At 40.4% G+C, this 15,254-nt stretch overlaps 1 protein-coding gene across 4 annotated transcripts in view; it reads left to right on the forward strand.

Annotated features, from left to right (window-relative positions):
* The first annotated feature begins 2,238 nt into the window (after positions 1–2,238).
* Positions 2,239–15,254, forward strand: part of LOC119722607 (caspase-8-like) — a 29,468-nt gene continuing 16,452 nt past the window's right edge. Inside the window, exons 1-7 of one of the 4 annotated variants that reach the window (XM_038192802.1) lie at positions 2,244–2,412; positions 2,445–2,527; positions 9,109–9,452; positions 10,481–10,713; positions 12,008–12,271; positions 13,488–13,682; positions 14,815–15,072. In XM_038192802.1, coding sequence (XP_038048730.1) covers position 2,412; positions 2,445–2,527; positions 9,109–9,452; positions 10,481–10,713; positions 12,008–12,271; positions 13,488–13,682; positions 14,815–15,072 — 1,378 coding nt within the window. In that variant the 5' untranslated portion in view covers positions 2,244–2,411. Of the gene's footprint in view, positions 2,528–9,108; positions 9,453–10,480; positions 10,714–12,007; positions 12,272–13,487; positions 13,683–14,814; positions 15,073–15,254 lie in introns of all 4 variants that reach the window. The other 3 variants (XM_038192804.1, XM_038192805.1, XM_038192803.1) reach the window with 3 other exon arrangements.

Below are 15,254 nucleotides of genomic sequence, written 5' to 3' on the forward strand. Positions count from 1 at the left end.
GCGGCAATGACTGGTTGAATAGTTTGATGGCTTCCCTCATAACCCCCAAAACCCTCATAACGTCTGGTCTATTAGTTGAATGACTATTCAAATTTTAAACTTAACAAGTAGAATTAACTCTCTTTTTTTCAAAAAGTGATACTGGTGTGCTCAGTGTGGACAGCAGTGAATGTTAACAGTGTCGGACTAATTGCTTCCATTCTCTTTACCACTGTAATCAGTTTACAACCCTCAAAATGTAATGTACATTTGTTTGTGCTATTTTTTTTCATTCTGAAAATTTTCAACTAGCAATACAAAAGGCATAAGGTTTTGAATGAGACATCAACTGAAAAAAAACACCCTCATTCGGTTACGGAAAACTATTTTACAAATATTGAATTATTTGTAGGAACCATAATTTTTTTGGGCAGGGTAGACTGATTTATGCCCCTCATCAGAATCAATATTATAGAGTGTGCAATTCAACCTCGAAAACGTGATATTTTAACGGCATTCGAGCACCACATAAAGGATCTACAACATGTGTAAATATGTCTTGACTGTGCCATCCAATCAAGGGCAATACATGTAGTTGGGTTCGTTAAAGACAAAAAGCGTTACAATTTACACCACATCGAACATATTGGGTTAATTTTAACATGGGAGTTTGTGACTAGACTAGTCTGTGTTTGATACAAAGACATTCACATGAAAGTGAACTTGAACTGGCAAGACTTGCACGCTCCAGGAAATAGGAACTTGTCTTTTTGCAGGGTGGATATGTCTGTGTGCAAAACCATCCCAAACGCCATTTTGGGGGGCAAAGGTTACAGGTGCCAAGAATAGAAAATAAGTACTTTGTTCCTTAATTAAAATGTACAAGTAATTTGTTAAAGAGCATTGACATTACATCTTAATGGAGTTTTTTTATTTAAATGATATAAGAATGCATCAAATGAAAATGTTCAGTGCTTCTTTTATCATTCTTTTCAATGACGTGATTTTTTTGCTTTAAAACTCTGCCCTTAAAAGTCTTAAACCCAAACTCAAACAAGCCACTGCTTGTGATGTTAGTAATTGTATTTACACATGCTTTAGTTATACTGCCAGTGTTCTGCAGGTTGTTATACATTGTATTTAACATTAATGAATTTTGAGTTACTTGTTTATTGCACCATTATTGTGAACCAGTTCATGCTTAGCAGTGTACTTGTTATTTCAAGAAATTTAATTTCCGATTTGGACATATAGTTCAGTAATAACTTATGATATGAATCTTAGAAATAAAATTAGAAAGGAAAAAAAAATTCCAAAATACTTTCTTCATTTGGTGTTAACTAAAATAAAATTGCTTACAAATTAAAAAGAGTGTTTGGTTGTTATTTGTATCAATCCAAGTGTTCATACCCATTAAGACCTGAACAAACTAAATTCTTGACATCCACTGTTCACACTATTTCTTGGTGGTGTTTCAACCTAACAAATTATATGAGTCACAAGTCGGCAGTGCTACTTTTCATTGGCATAGTAACGGATGTCCCCCCCCCCCCCCATTTAACGACTTTAATTGAATAAAAATGAGTTTCCTATTTTTTTGTGCCCCCCAAATTTCCTGAGATTTGTAAGCCACATTTAGGAACACTTCGCTGATTTTTTGCCCATTATTGAAGCAATATTTTCCTGAATAAATTTGAAGCTTGTCTACAAATTTCGCAACCTTGCATGAGTATAGTCATAGTTAACCCTACAAATTGGTCTGTAGATGGGTCTTAAAAATGAGTTATTGTCACCACTGTAGAAAAACTAGCACATGCCCCCCCCCCCCCCCCCCCCCCCCCCCCCCCCCCCCCCCCCCCCCCTAGCCTTCCCCTTGAGCCAAAGGTACGGTATAATAGGTCCGTCCATAATGTCTAGCATTTTTGAAGGCATGAATTGATGTGGTGAATTTAAACAAAATTAGTATGAAGGACCTTGTTTTTTTTTTTGTTTTAACAATTATTGGACTTGTCTTACGCAGTTTAAGGAGTGTACTCTGCACCATGCACACTCCTAGACCCGAAAATACATAGCCTATCTTTGCCTATAGCCACGCTCCATTTGTCGGTCATTAATATCTGGACCACTACGAAGTGCAAAGTGCGTCCATTACGCGTTTTAGGGGGACTTCCCCTGCAGGATCGATGACTTCATTGTACATATATGTGTTTCGACACTCGATTCACTGGTACAACGTATGTGTGCCTTGTGTGCTCCACGTCACAGAACGTGTACTGTCAACCAGCGAATACTCGAATTTTCTAGTTCTTTCGGCAGTGCAGTTCGGGATATCCATGTAGAGCAAGGAAACGCTTTGTACGTAGATGACGAAAACATGTTGAAGTCTGGTCATAGTCTATTGTCACAACTCCATGCATATTGAGTAGTCCCACATCAGTAGTCACATCATAGTTCAGTAGGTTGAGTGGTTCCGCAAACGGAAATCAACTGGTGCAACCTCAATAGCAGGAAAGGTATAGGCCTAGGCCTACAGTACTTGTACAACAAGGTAACATGTACCACATTTCTCCATGGTACCACTGACTGAAAAGGTGGAGAGATTCCCATATCTGGCCATCACTTGTCACCCTGTGCACAAACCCTAAAATTGTCTAAGTGTTTTCTCAGTAAAAATGCAAAATTTGTCCCTGCTAATTTCAAGTTTTTAGGACATATTAGGCCTATTACTTTCTGGTGGCTGATATTAACATGTACCACTGTCACTGACTGTAAAGGCGGAGAGATTCCCATATCCGGCCATCACTTGTCACCCTGTGCACAAACCCTAAAAATTTCTAAGTGTTTTCTCAGTAAAAATGCAAAATTTGTCCCTGCTAATTTAACTTTTTAGGACATATTAGGCCTATTACTTTTGGTGGTTGATAATCCATTTAAGGGAAAAATTACTGAAGTGATGGCCAGATATGGGAATCTTTCTAGGCTAGTTTGAGTAACTCCACTCTCCAGCTAATGAGTTGAAGCTTTGCATGGCGGATGAGATAAAAAAGAGGAAATTTTCGGGAAATTTTCCAGCAAACATGCTCATCAGGAATTCAATTCTTGATGAGCATGTTAGCTGGAGTTACTCAAGCTACACTGCTTATAGCCCCATAAATGTGGCCAATTTACTGGACTACCGGGGCCGTATCACAAGTCCGACGCCTCATAGGTTCGACGCCTCTTAAGTCCGAAATGTCAGACTTATGAATTTTCGGACTTATGAGGCATAAATTCCGCCTCATAGGTCCGACGCCTCAAGTCCGACGCCTCATAAGTCCAACAATGGACAAACGTTGTTTCGGACTTATGAGGCGTCGGAGCTATGAGGTGTTGGACTTATGCAGCGTCGGACCTATGAGGCGGAATAAATAAAAATTATGCCTCATAAGTCCGAAGCCTCATAAGTCCGATGCTTCATAACTCTGAAATTTCTGACTTCTGAGGCGTCGGACCTATGAGGCGTCGGACCTATGAGCGGCCCCAGAACTACCTCCGTAAATAAAGGCCACACTGCTTGGAACATGTACCCGAAAATGTAGAACTTTGTCAAGCTTATATTTTCACTTTCAGACTTTGTTTGTAGTTCATTTATGCTTTAGAAGCACGCTCGCCCTCTTTAAAGCAATAGAAAATTAGTCCCCCCTTTTTCAGACGTCTATATTTCGTGTAGTTTCGAGGTTCATTTTGCACATGTAGCGTACCTAAATTCCAATACGAAATTATTACACGGAAAATAGACGTCTGAAAAATGGGGGATTAATTTTCTATCGCTTTATAGAGGGTGAGTGTGCTTCTGAAGCATAAATCTACGAAGTACCATTACCAACAAAGTCTAAATGGGAATATAAAAACTTGACAAAGTGGTACATGTTCCAAGTGTGGCCTTTATTTACGGAGGTAGTCCAGTAAATTGGCCACATTTATGGGGCTACACTGACTATGTACATGTATGTAGACCCACTAACTGGGTAGTCCGAGTAACAAGGACTCTACGAATTGCCTTTTTTAACATTTGGACATGGTTGGGCGATAGTAGTCATGGTAGTGTCCTAGGAGCATACCTCTATCGCAAACACCAACTACCAGATTGGAATTTGATTAATAATCATTTTCATCATACCCCCAATCAAAATTGTCAGATTTCAACCCCAAAACAGTCCTCAAACTGTCCAAATGTTAAAAAAGGCGATTCGTAGAGTCCTATAGTTACTCGGACTACTAACTGGGGCCAGACAGGGCTCTGGAGTGCTCTAAACATGCAAAACTAAATCAGGCCCATTTTACTCACAGTTTAGCCAAATTTTCTCCAAAAATTCCACTGGAGCAAAGAAAATGTCCTCAGTAATTGCACCAACCAAGTTTGCAGACTGAATTCAATTTTAAAAGGAGACTTTTCTTCAATATTTTGCACATGAGAGGGAAGTCAAGTGATTTCAAAATGGGGCTAAATACTAGACTGGTACATGTCCAACCATGGTCCAACTATTTGAAAAGACTGACCTCTTCATTCAGTGTCAATAGTCTGGTGGCTTGACTATGGAGAAATGTGTAGTAAATTGAGACTAGTTCCCGCTTCATGCCACTTGTTTCTTAAATTCTTTTGGCATATTGATTGATGCAGTACTGAAGCTATGTTGGACTGGTTGTTTTAGGTGCCAGTCTATTTTCTTGTCTTGCATGTTTTCAATACCTTTAGTTTTGGGACTCTCTTACACAGTATTGAGAGTCCCAAATTTTCGGACTAAATTGGGGCGCTAGAACTCCTTTTCTGTGGTCCCAAATGTCAGAAAAGGAGTTTTAGCGCCCCAGTTAGTGGGTCTACACTGACTAGTGATCATGAGTACCGGTGTCACATGAAAATCCGACTCCTATGAAAATCGGACCCCTTTTTCCCTAATATTGGTTGATCCCTCGCAAGTGACAGGTCACTCTCCCGAAACGATCCTAAAAATAGCATAGTATCTTACTCATGCGTGCGCAGTACTACCAATGAGTCTACATTTCATGGAGTCGGATATTCTCGCTACACCGGTACTGGACTTCCTCCGTATATTGACAGCCACTTTGGTTGTGCACAAAGTCTATGGAGAGTTGAGTGCATTTTTAAAGTATTTTCTAACAAATTTGGGGCGATCGTTTAGTGTAGGGCCCCTAGTTTGTTTCGATCAAATTAGAATCAAGATTTTTTTTATTGCTAAAAAAATGACATTGTCAAGTTAAAGTAGACTTCTCTCAATGTAATGGCAGCTTTTTGGTCGTTTTTGAACAGTTTATTGGGGTAGAAATTATGATTTTCCTACGCAGTTTACGGGCCGGTTGGTGCCTTGCAGCACAACTTGCGTGTTCACGGTACCGTACATTGCGCGATGATTGTCATCTTTATTTTCATGTTGTGTTCTGTCATTGTCATCGTCATTTTACCCCGAAATTACCTCAATAATTCAAAACCCTGCCCTTTATCTATGACATACCTGTATGTTCTTAATGTCGCCAACTAGTTTGGTAGGTCAAATAATTTAAAGTGGATTTTGTGCCCTTATGGGAACCGGGCCCGTAGACACATGTGCACGATCACCAAATTTGGAAATGTTTCTCAATCCCAGATTCATGTCTTTTCAACAAGCAATGACTAACCTTCATTGAGATAATGGAAAAAGTGGCGTCAGGATGCAACATTCTTTCCAAGAACATATCAGTTTGTTCCAAGACCAAAAGATCTGTAAATTGCATTTTGTTACAGTGCAACCGAGAAACCTTGATATTTTAACGCGTTCTGTGTGTTTATTGTGCCGTGCGAGTTGTATGTTTTTTTTATATGAGATACCAAATGAATGGAAAAAGTGGCGTCAGGATGCAACATTCTTTCCAAGAACGTATATATTATCTGTTTGTTGCAAGACCAAAAGATCTAAATAAATTGCATTTTGTACAGTACAAGAAAACTTTGATTATTTTAACGCGTTCTGTGTGTTTATTGTGCCGTGTGAGTTGTATGTTTTTGTATATGAGATACCAAATGTATACGTTACACTCCACATCGAATGGATCCGCCTTAATAGTTTTTAACCAATAACGTGTTATTTAATTCAATAGTGATAATGTTGAATCAGTGAGTGACATACATGTACATGTAGCCTATTACTTTGTAAACTCAAGAATGTTGTACAGTTGTGAGGGACTTTGTACTGGAAGGAGGGAATGGGTACCTGAGGGCTCCTACCGTGTTGCACGTAAAGGATTCAGGGGACCCGTTTCCTCCATCCAGCGCATGCACATACATGTATGATTCAACGGGCTCATTGGAGGGCTCCTACCATTATGCACGCAAAAGATTCAGGAGACAGTGCGTGACATTGCAAAAATTCTGATAAACCAAAATTTCTACACATTTGTATTGGGTTCCATTTTTTCCCTCAGATTTCTTGGGAATGACAGATCCAGGTCCATGGTTATGTTTGCAGGTCTAGGCAGCTGTAACATGATTTTAACTGCTGTAGTTACGGCGGCAATGTGAATCTATATTCTCTGTCAGGCCCGTAGCCAGGGGTGGGGGGGGGGGACTTTTTCCTTGCAGTAGATATTTTAGTTTTACTCAAATTGTGTTTATGTGTGTGCTATCTTTGGAAAAGAATTCTTTGGTTTTGCGGGAAACAGGAAATACTTAACAGAAGCTCCATCATGCACTATGTATTAGTCGTCACGTCGTCACATCGTTATTCTCATCATCCGTCATCATGTACCGGTGAGTACAGGCCTCTAAGAAGCTAAATGCTCCTGAGGATTATCGTACTGTGGGTGCAAAGGTGCTGGTACGGGAACACGTAATCACAAAAAGGTGCAGGAACTGGTGGTGCTGTAGTTGAAATGCGAGTAATAATGGTCGCAGTCAATTTAGCGGAGGGACATTGGCTTCAGCCGGTTCCTGAAGATTTCCAGGGATTGCACCGATACCACTGTGGCAGGGAGGGGGTTCCATAGGCAGATGACATTCAGGAAGAAGCTCTGTTGATTCTGCCTGGATTCTGCAATGCTGATGACGGAACTGGAGATGGTGACCTCTGGTTGACTGACTAGATGGAACAAGATAAGGCGGTCCGGTGATGGGGACCAGTCCATAAACAATGCTGTAAAGCATGATGACTTTGCTATACATGCGCGTCGCTCATGAAGAGTTTGCCAACGCAGGTCACTGAGCATCTGTGTCACACTATGCCGGGGGTGGTAATCGGCCTTCACAAATCTCGCTGTCTCTGCACCATATCAATCTTAGACACAAGATCTTTAGAATGGGGGTCCCAGACTGAGGAGGCGTATTCAAGAGTGAGGCATACAAACTGTCCTGTAGGATTGTTCCTTGATGGAGGGTGGTCACTTCCTCAGGTTACGGCGAAGAAAATCAAGTGTGCTGTTTCCCTTTTTGCAGATGTTGTTTATGTGCGGTTTCCGCTTGAGATTTCTTTGGATTGTGACGCCAGGATATTTAGCTTCGTCAACTGTGCGGAGAGTTTCGCCATGGATGGAATACTCGGCTTGATTGATGTTTATAAGATGGAATTTTGCGTCGGGGTGATGTAAATCAAATTAGGTTTTGCCCTCTGTTTCAAATCTGACGTGGATTCATTGTGTAGCTTGATTGGTTGAATGTTGGACTACCGTGCCATGAATGTTGGACTAAGGTACCAGGATCAAATCCGTCAAAGCCGCAATGGAGACATTTTTTTTTCTTCTTTCTTCTTTTGATTGTTTTCTTTACTTTTATGTTTTTAAGCCAATCCTACTTTTTATTCTAGTAGATACCATTTTAGTGATCCATGGCTTTGGACTTCGGTAAAAAGCAGGCGATTGTGAGTTCAAAGCCGACCTCATGGCTGGTTCTGACTGGCATTTCAGAGTAGCGCCAAACCAAATTAAAGTCAATTAAAGTTTGAATTAAGTGCATGAAAAGTCCAACATCTGAAACAATTGGGAGCGAATCGATGTACTAGCTTGTGAAAGATCGACTGTCGGAGTCATTCAGAATGACTCGGGAGCGACTTGATTTCAGATGTCACTCTAGTCATGGAACACAGACAATGTAGTGCGTCTGTGTCCCACATACCACTCGGCCTTTGGCCTTGTGGTATGTGGGACACAGTCGCACTACATTATTCCGTGTTCCACTCGCGCTCGCGGGATTACTTATAATGTACATTGTATGTACATGTAAATATACTGTATGTAAATGTTAGTAGTGAACATACGACTCCACAATCCACCCATACAAACAAAACATTTGAGGTTTTTTTAGCATTATACATGTAGCTATTTGTAATATGGTGTGAAAGCAGCAGGAGAGTGGCCAAGAAGCAGAGCTTCAGTATTTCTTTTCCTCCTTGCAAAAACATAGTTGACAATGTTCTGTAGTGTCCTTTTCTTTCTTACAGCCCTTATTCAGATTATACCGGTAATTATTCTTACTATTTCTTTTTTTTTTGTGAGGGGGGGTCTTTTTATGTTGACCTTCATGGTCTCTTGTCACTCTCCTGCTACGTCAATGCGGTCAGAAATTGCTCAGGAAAAACAATGTCAGGTGCGGTGGAACTGTTCAAAAGCAAATAACAAAAGTGTTGCGCAATAGCAGCTTGTTGCTGAGATCATTTGTTGGTTTGTTTGTACACAATTCCCCAGTGTATTATGTTTGCCTGTCTGAAGCCTAGCCAATCACTCGAGTTGCTCCTAATCTATTTGGTTCAGCATGACTCTGGAACACCAGTCTGAACCGGGGATCAGCAAACTTAAATGTGCCCTAACCCAATTTTCCCTTGTCCTTTTTCCACGAATTTCAGTATTTTTTTACTAATTAGACCACGAGTAACAAATATAACCTAATTGCGAAGGTAAAAATTTTGCTGATTTCTGTTATAAGAATTATTATTATTATTATTATTATTGAATAAACACAAGGTAAAATGGTACAATGAAGCCCAGTTTACACTGCTTGCAAAAGATAAACAAAAGTACTATACATTGTACACTGCTTGCAACCTCAGACAGGTGACAGTTTTATGGTATGGAATTTGATCCTTGTGTAATATTTTTTGTTTTGGACAGATCAGCATGGCATCTTTGGCAACTGATGCAATACCCGCTGATCCTATGGCCTTCCGTCACCTGCTGAAGAAGCTGGATGATGGCCTAGGGTCAGAGGATTGTCACAAGCTTAACTTCATCTCGGCAGATCTTGGCATCCCAAAAGCTAAACTGGAACGTGTGCGACAGGCCACAGACATTTTTGATGAGCTGGAGAAGCAGTCGTTGATTGCAGCTGATGATGTCAGTCTATTGTGGGAGCTAATGGAGTTGATCCATAGGAAAGACCTGCTGAGCATCATCCATGTGTATTGCAATAAGCACTTTGTCAAGGAGTTACATACAGGTCAAATCGGCAAGTACAGGTAGGCAGATCATGTCAGTAGGTATATGGAATGTAGGGTTCCAATATTCCTTCATATAAAATACTCATTTCCACCCATTTTGCTTCACAGGATTGTTGAAGGATGGAATTGTAAAGGCAGGTTTACACAGTCATGTTATCCTATACTTACAAGTATGAGTACCTCCTATTGTTCTCTTCTTTTGTTCCTAATGTTTTTCTTTCTGGTGTTATCAGAAAGAAAACATCGTGGTCCAACCTCAGTTTACGTTGTACCAAGACCGCTTGGGTCCTTCGCAAAAAGTCTGGTCCGTGTGTCTCATGTTCCTTTGTACGTACACGTGTGTGGGAGCAGCACGTCATTGTGTGCCAGGGGAAATACACACGGCAATGTCTGTGCCCAACAAGCAATTCTATTGGTTGACCGAGAGTTACACAGCCGCACAGACTTTCGAGCCTAGGGACGACTTGCATCTTAAAAACTGATTTTGGATGAAACTTTAGTTTGAAGTTGTGGGAGAAATCATGGAAGCAAAGTGCCCTAATGATCTTTTTTTAAACTAAATGCTTAAGGTTGCTGAAAGCAAGTCTTTGTTGACAACCTGACGAACCACGGAGAAGCGTAGAGAACGTTGACACGACAGTGGTTGAATCATGGTCCTTGCTCTATGGTTGAACTTACGAACTTCTTACGATAAAAAATGTCTCAAAAATCATCCCGAAAACACTTTGATTGGGGACCACTTAAACATGTATCATTCCTCCAGAAAAAATAAATAAAATAAAATAAAATGTCATGCCGACCGACCGACCCAATTTTTTTCTAACCATGTGACCCGAACCAAAGGTATTTTTTTGTTTTGCCAAAGTAGGTATGCCAGTGTGGACAAGGCCAGATGGCACCCAGTGTTCATTCATTCAGTACCCTTGCTCTTTCTGATTTCTGCTGCAACACATATTCCAAATTAAATCACACTTTGGTTCAGTTTGGGATTTTGTTACAATGTCTTATTTGCAATTTTGTATACTTGTACATGGTTCAATTTGCAGGCTTTTACTCCTTGAGATTGCTGATAATACATCAAATGCAGACATGAATTGCTTCAAGCAAGCATGCAAAGATCTTCTTGGAAGGCAGGCAGTAAGCAAACTTCAGAATATCTACCAGCTGTTCCCCCTGCTTGAGGAGCGTGGGACGCTTGCACCTTCCAATTTAGATATCCTGTGTCAACTGTTAAATCTTGCTGGAAACATTCAGATGGTGCAAAATGTCCACCAATTTGGTGAGTCCTTACATTTTAGGGGTCTATCTATATAATATTTCTGCTGGGAGGAAACATCCATCAATGTACATAGATTTCACACCAGACTCTTGACCTTTAGGATCGATGGGTCTTCACCTCACCCATTTTGTGGGGTAGGCGGCTTTGCCTGTTACCTGCTTCATGCGGACAACTTGTGAACTCATGAATACACACACACATACGCACGTATACTGAAATTTGTATCCTTGTGGAGACATTTCTTTGTTCTCGTGTAGTAAAGTTTTCCAGTTTTAAAGTGTAGTTTCAAAATACTCTATTTTAACCAGAATTAATTTCCTTGGCTGAAATTCGGACTTATCCCTTTTCTAAAACTCTACCATTTGCGACAGATCAACATGCCTTGGAAATTCCTAGTTTTTGAGTAAAATCCATCTATTTTGTGAAAACCTTGTGGAGACGTATTCACCTATAGAAATTGCCCTGTGGAGACGTATACAATCTTTTGTTCCCTATTGTGTGCATGTCTGCAGAGCTAGGCACGGTGTATCAGATCACACGCAAACATGTGTTCACCGTCGATCGTGGACCTCCTATTGTCCCTCGTTTGTTTGTACTCCCCCTTTTTAGGAAGACTCCCATAGGTTTTGTACACGACCCCAATCGCGGACGTATGCTGGGAAGTGGGAATCGTTGACAATATTGTTCTCTTTTGTTCTCGGGTATTTTTTGTCCACGGTTTGAAAAGATGAACACGTACATCTTTCTTTATCACTTTATACATGTAGTATAGCAGTGATGGAGAGCATTTTTTGAAAATAGCAGATACATTACTTACTGCAGTCCAATAGAATCATTTGCTTTACATTTCTCCCCAATTCCAAGAATCTATATCACAATCAGGATGTTTATAAGCTTGTAGTATCATATTGGATACTATCATGCTTTGAGAAATTATTGTAAACAATGCATGATTTCTTTATAAAAAAAAACCTTGTGAAATTGTGTTAATGGCAAGTTCAAGCGCATGTCATTCCAACGCATATCAGTGCAACTACATGTAGCTCCAGATGTAGTCCCACCTTGTCATGTCAAGGGAGCTCATATGAACAAAATAACAAATACATCTGTGCTGGTGTAATTTCAGAAAACCAGTTAGTTCATTCTCTTTCAGAATTATCCACAAATGTCACCTATCTCACCATTACATGTATAATCGGTCCAATCTCTGTCCTCACCTCACCCTCATATGATTGTAAATCATACAATGTAGTTGGATCAATCTCTTATTCCTTTTTTCATTGTATTGTTGCAGAGAGTCAAGGCAACCTTCCTGACATTGAGCTTGTTCAACTCAGTTCTCGTTTGGTATCAGAATGGCGAAAGCTCGGGACGTATCTTGGGTTAGGTCATCATGTACTAGAGGCCATAGACCATGATAATCGTGGCACTGAAGACAAAGCAAGGGAAATGCTGTTCACATGGAGGCACAATCTGTCGCACAGAGAGGATGCATATGGGATTCTCTCTAAGGCACTCAAGCTTTGTTACCGCATGGATCTTGCAGAAGCAGTGAATGGTACTAATAGCAGTTACTGTTGTGTGTTTCACTTTTCAGTATGGACATCGTCCATGAATAGACAGTTGTTTGCTGTGATGCAGTCCGGTTTATATGTCATGGATCAATGACGTTGTGGAGCCAAGGGTGGCATTTGCATTCAATACCCATGGACTATATCACAACAGACAACAACTATTGTGTTATACAATGGTGTTAATTTTTATTTTGTCTTTCAGAAGCAACAATATGATAATTAGCACATCAGGTTCGTAACTATAAGTATTTCTGATTGAAGTTTAAAATGAAAAGTTCATACTTTGGCCTTTGATTATAATGCACGTGTGAGTTAACACATGAAGATCTGCATTGACATGCCTATGCCCTGGGTAACTATAGCTAGTGAATTGCACAAAGCAGTGGGGATGAAAATCCTCAAAGTATCTGAGAACAATCAAGTCAGGAATAAGTGAGGAAATCACTTAAGCATGGGGGTGGGATGGGGATGACTAAACAAATACATTTCCTCTTTGAGTGGCCACAAAGGATTGTTGTTCAGACTAAAAGTCGGGGGGAAGGGGGGGTGAATGACAGCGGCGGCGGAACAGATTTGAAACTGGGGGGGCATTACCAAAAAGGGGCACTTGCTCAGCATTTTTTTGTGTGCACATCCGTGCTGAAAGGTGGCTTTCCTTTGGCTCTTTCATTTTGTTTTTCACCGGACACTTGACCTCTGTAAAATCAAATAGTAGGGGGGGGGGGGGGTACCATCTTCCAACATAGTGGGCGCTCTTCAAAACTGATGATTATATGCTAACTATGCATTATGTGCCCCTGTGCCCCTTTTTCAGGGCGTATTGTATGGGTTTTTGGGGCTTTGTTTTCATATTCCTCGTTTATATCAAAACTATCTATACCATTATTGGGAAATGGTTACTTCTAAGAAATAGAAAGATACTTTAAGGGCATTTTTTTTATCTCGAAGGGGCACTTTTATGCTCGAGGCGAGGGGGCACATTTATGGCCGCAAAAGGGGCACTTGGGAAAATCTGGGGGGGGGGGGCAAATGCCCCCCCAGCCCCCCCGGTTCCGCCGCCCCTGGTGAATGATCAAATATGGTCCTTCCCCCACGTCAGAATGTGCCCCCCCCTATGCTGCCTTAGGTTATAATGTAGAAATGGAAGATCCACTCTAGGTCATGTTTAAGTAAACCATCTCTTTTCGTCTTATTCTATAGATATGGCAAGGAAGCATAAACAATCTGCACTTGCACACCCACACCAAGACCAGATGGTCTCTCAACCTGTCCAATATCAACCTGTCCAATATCAACCTGCTGTATGGTCTAGTCAGCCACACCTCATGAAGCCAAGTGATTTCTGTACCACCAATGCACCATCCATACCTACCCATACTGCTCTGCCAGTGTCTGGTAATGGAAACTACTTTCTATGCCCTCCCTGTAGTTATGCTAGTGCTTTCTCAAAACATGCATACACATATGCCTATGAAACTACTTTATAAAAGTAACGTTTATCTGAACAAAAGACTCACTGGCAGATGCCTGAACTGTAGTGTGAAAGCTACATGTACATGTTTGTTCATTACTAACAATTGCCAAGGATCCATTTTTAAACACTACCTCCACACTAATGGAGTACAATTGACTTCGAATTTGGGATATGAGAGTGAGACATTGGATGGCACAACAAAGCAAGATGTTTTGTTTAATTGTTCCCTGTACATTACAGAGGCCTTAATGATCATGCGTACACAAAAATAAGGATGAATTTTTGTGTACTTGCAAAATTACAGATGCCAGACGTAACATGGACATAATTTTTTGCTATAAATTGACTGCACATCACTCATCATGTATGTACATGTAATACTCTGAGCAGGGATATCTTGTAAAATCTGCCTGGAATGTCTTAAATTCTTGGTCAGTAAAATCCTCCACAATGCGTTGGGAATTACACTAAGGGAAGAGGACAAACAAATATCCATCAAGTGACGCATCATTGGAAATTTCTGTTAGTAGTTGGTTTCTAAATTTGGCGCATCTGTAAATGGGTGCCCATAATGCTATAATTGCTATAGTTCGTCAGTTCAGGGTGTGACATTACAAGGCTGCAATCAGCTGAATGAGAACATGTCCCGTACGCTGATTGAAGGTGCAATTTCAAAACATGACTAGGTAAATTTTGAATTGGAAAGGAGATCCTAGAATATTATTTTTCTCGGAATATTTAGCATTCACAAACTTCATCAGATATAGTTGTTAATCACCCTTCTATAGATTTTAAGCACTTTCGTTGCTTCAAACAAAAATTGCACAACTGATCTAGTACCTATTAAAAAAGGTCTGGACTCGGACAAGTTTAAAAAAAAAAGTTTCAGTGACGGTTATGAAGCTTAAATATTGTGAATATAAGTGTGGTAGCCACTGAGCCAAAACTTGAATAGATTGCTATGTTATCATACCTTTAACTAGCAATTTCCATCCATTCTCAGGCTGATATACATATATCAGCAGGTTTTGACTGACTCTCTCTTTCTGGCAGATCATGGCATACCAGACCAGGTATTGAGGGAATTGGCCGAAAAGATTACAGTAGAGTGGCAAAAAATGGGTACATTCTTGAATATGGAGCACACCGTGTTACGTAGAATAAATCAAGACTGTCATCGTTCAGAAGAAAAAGCTTACAACATGCTGATGGTGTGGCGTTCCCAATTGAAGCCAGGCACAGATGCTGTCCATGTACTTGCTTCGGTGCTTAAAATTGTTGGGCGAGTGGACTTGTCAGAAGTGCTGAAAGGTAAGCTTTCATTTTGGAATGACATCTACACTGTATCTGTCATCTATCACCATTATAAAACAAGAATTTACACAAGGGAAAACATGAAGCAGTAACCTACATATGAGGCCTTACACAACAATAGACTCATGTGCAGGTCATTAAGGCTAGGCCAACAGCGGACTTAAATTATGTGAGTGACT

The sequence above is a fragment of the Patiria miniata genome, unplaced genomic scaffold, assembly GCF_015706575.1.
Source record: "Patiria miniata isolate m_02_andy unplaced genomic scaffold, ASM1570657v1 HiC_scaffold_16, whole genome shotgun sequence".
NCBI lineage: Eukaryota > Metazoa > Echinodermata > Asteroidea > Valvatida > Asterinidae > Patiria > Patiria miniata.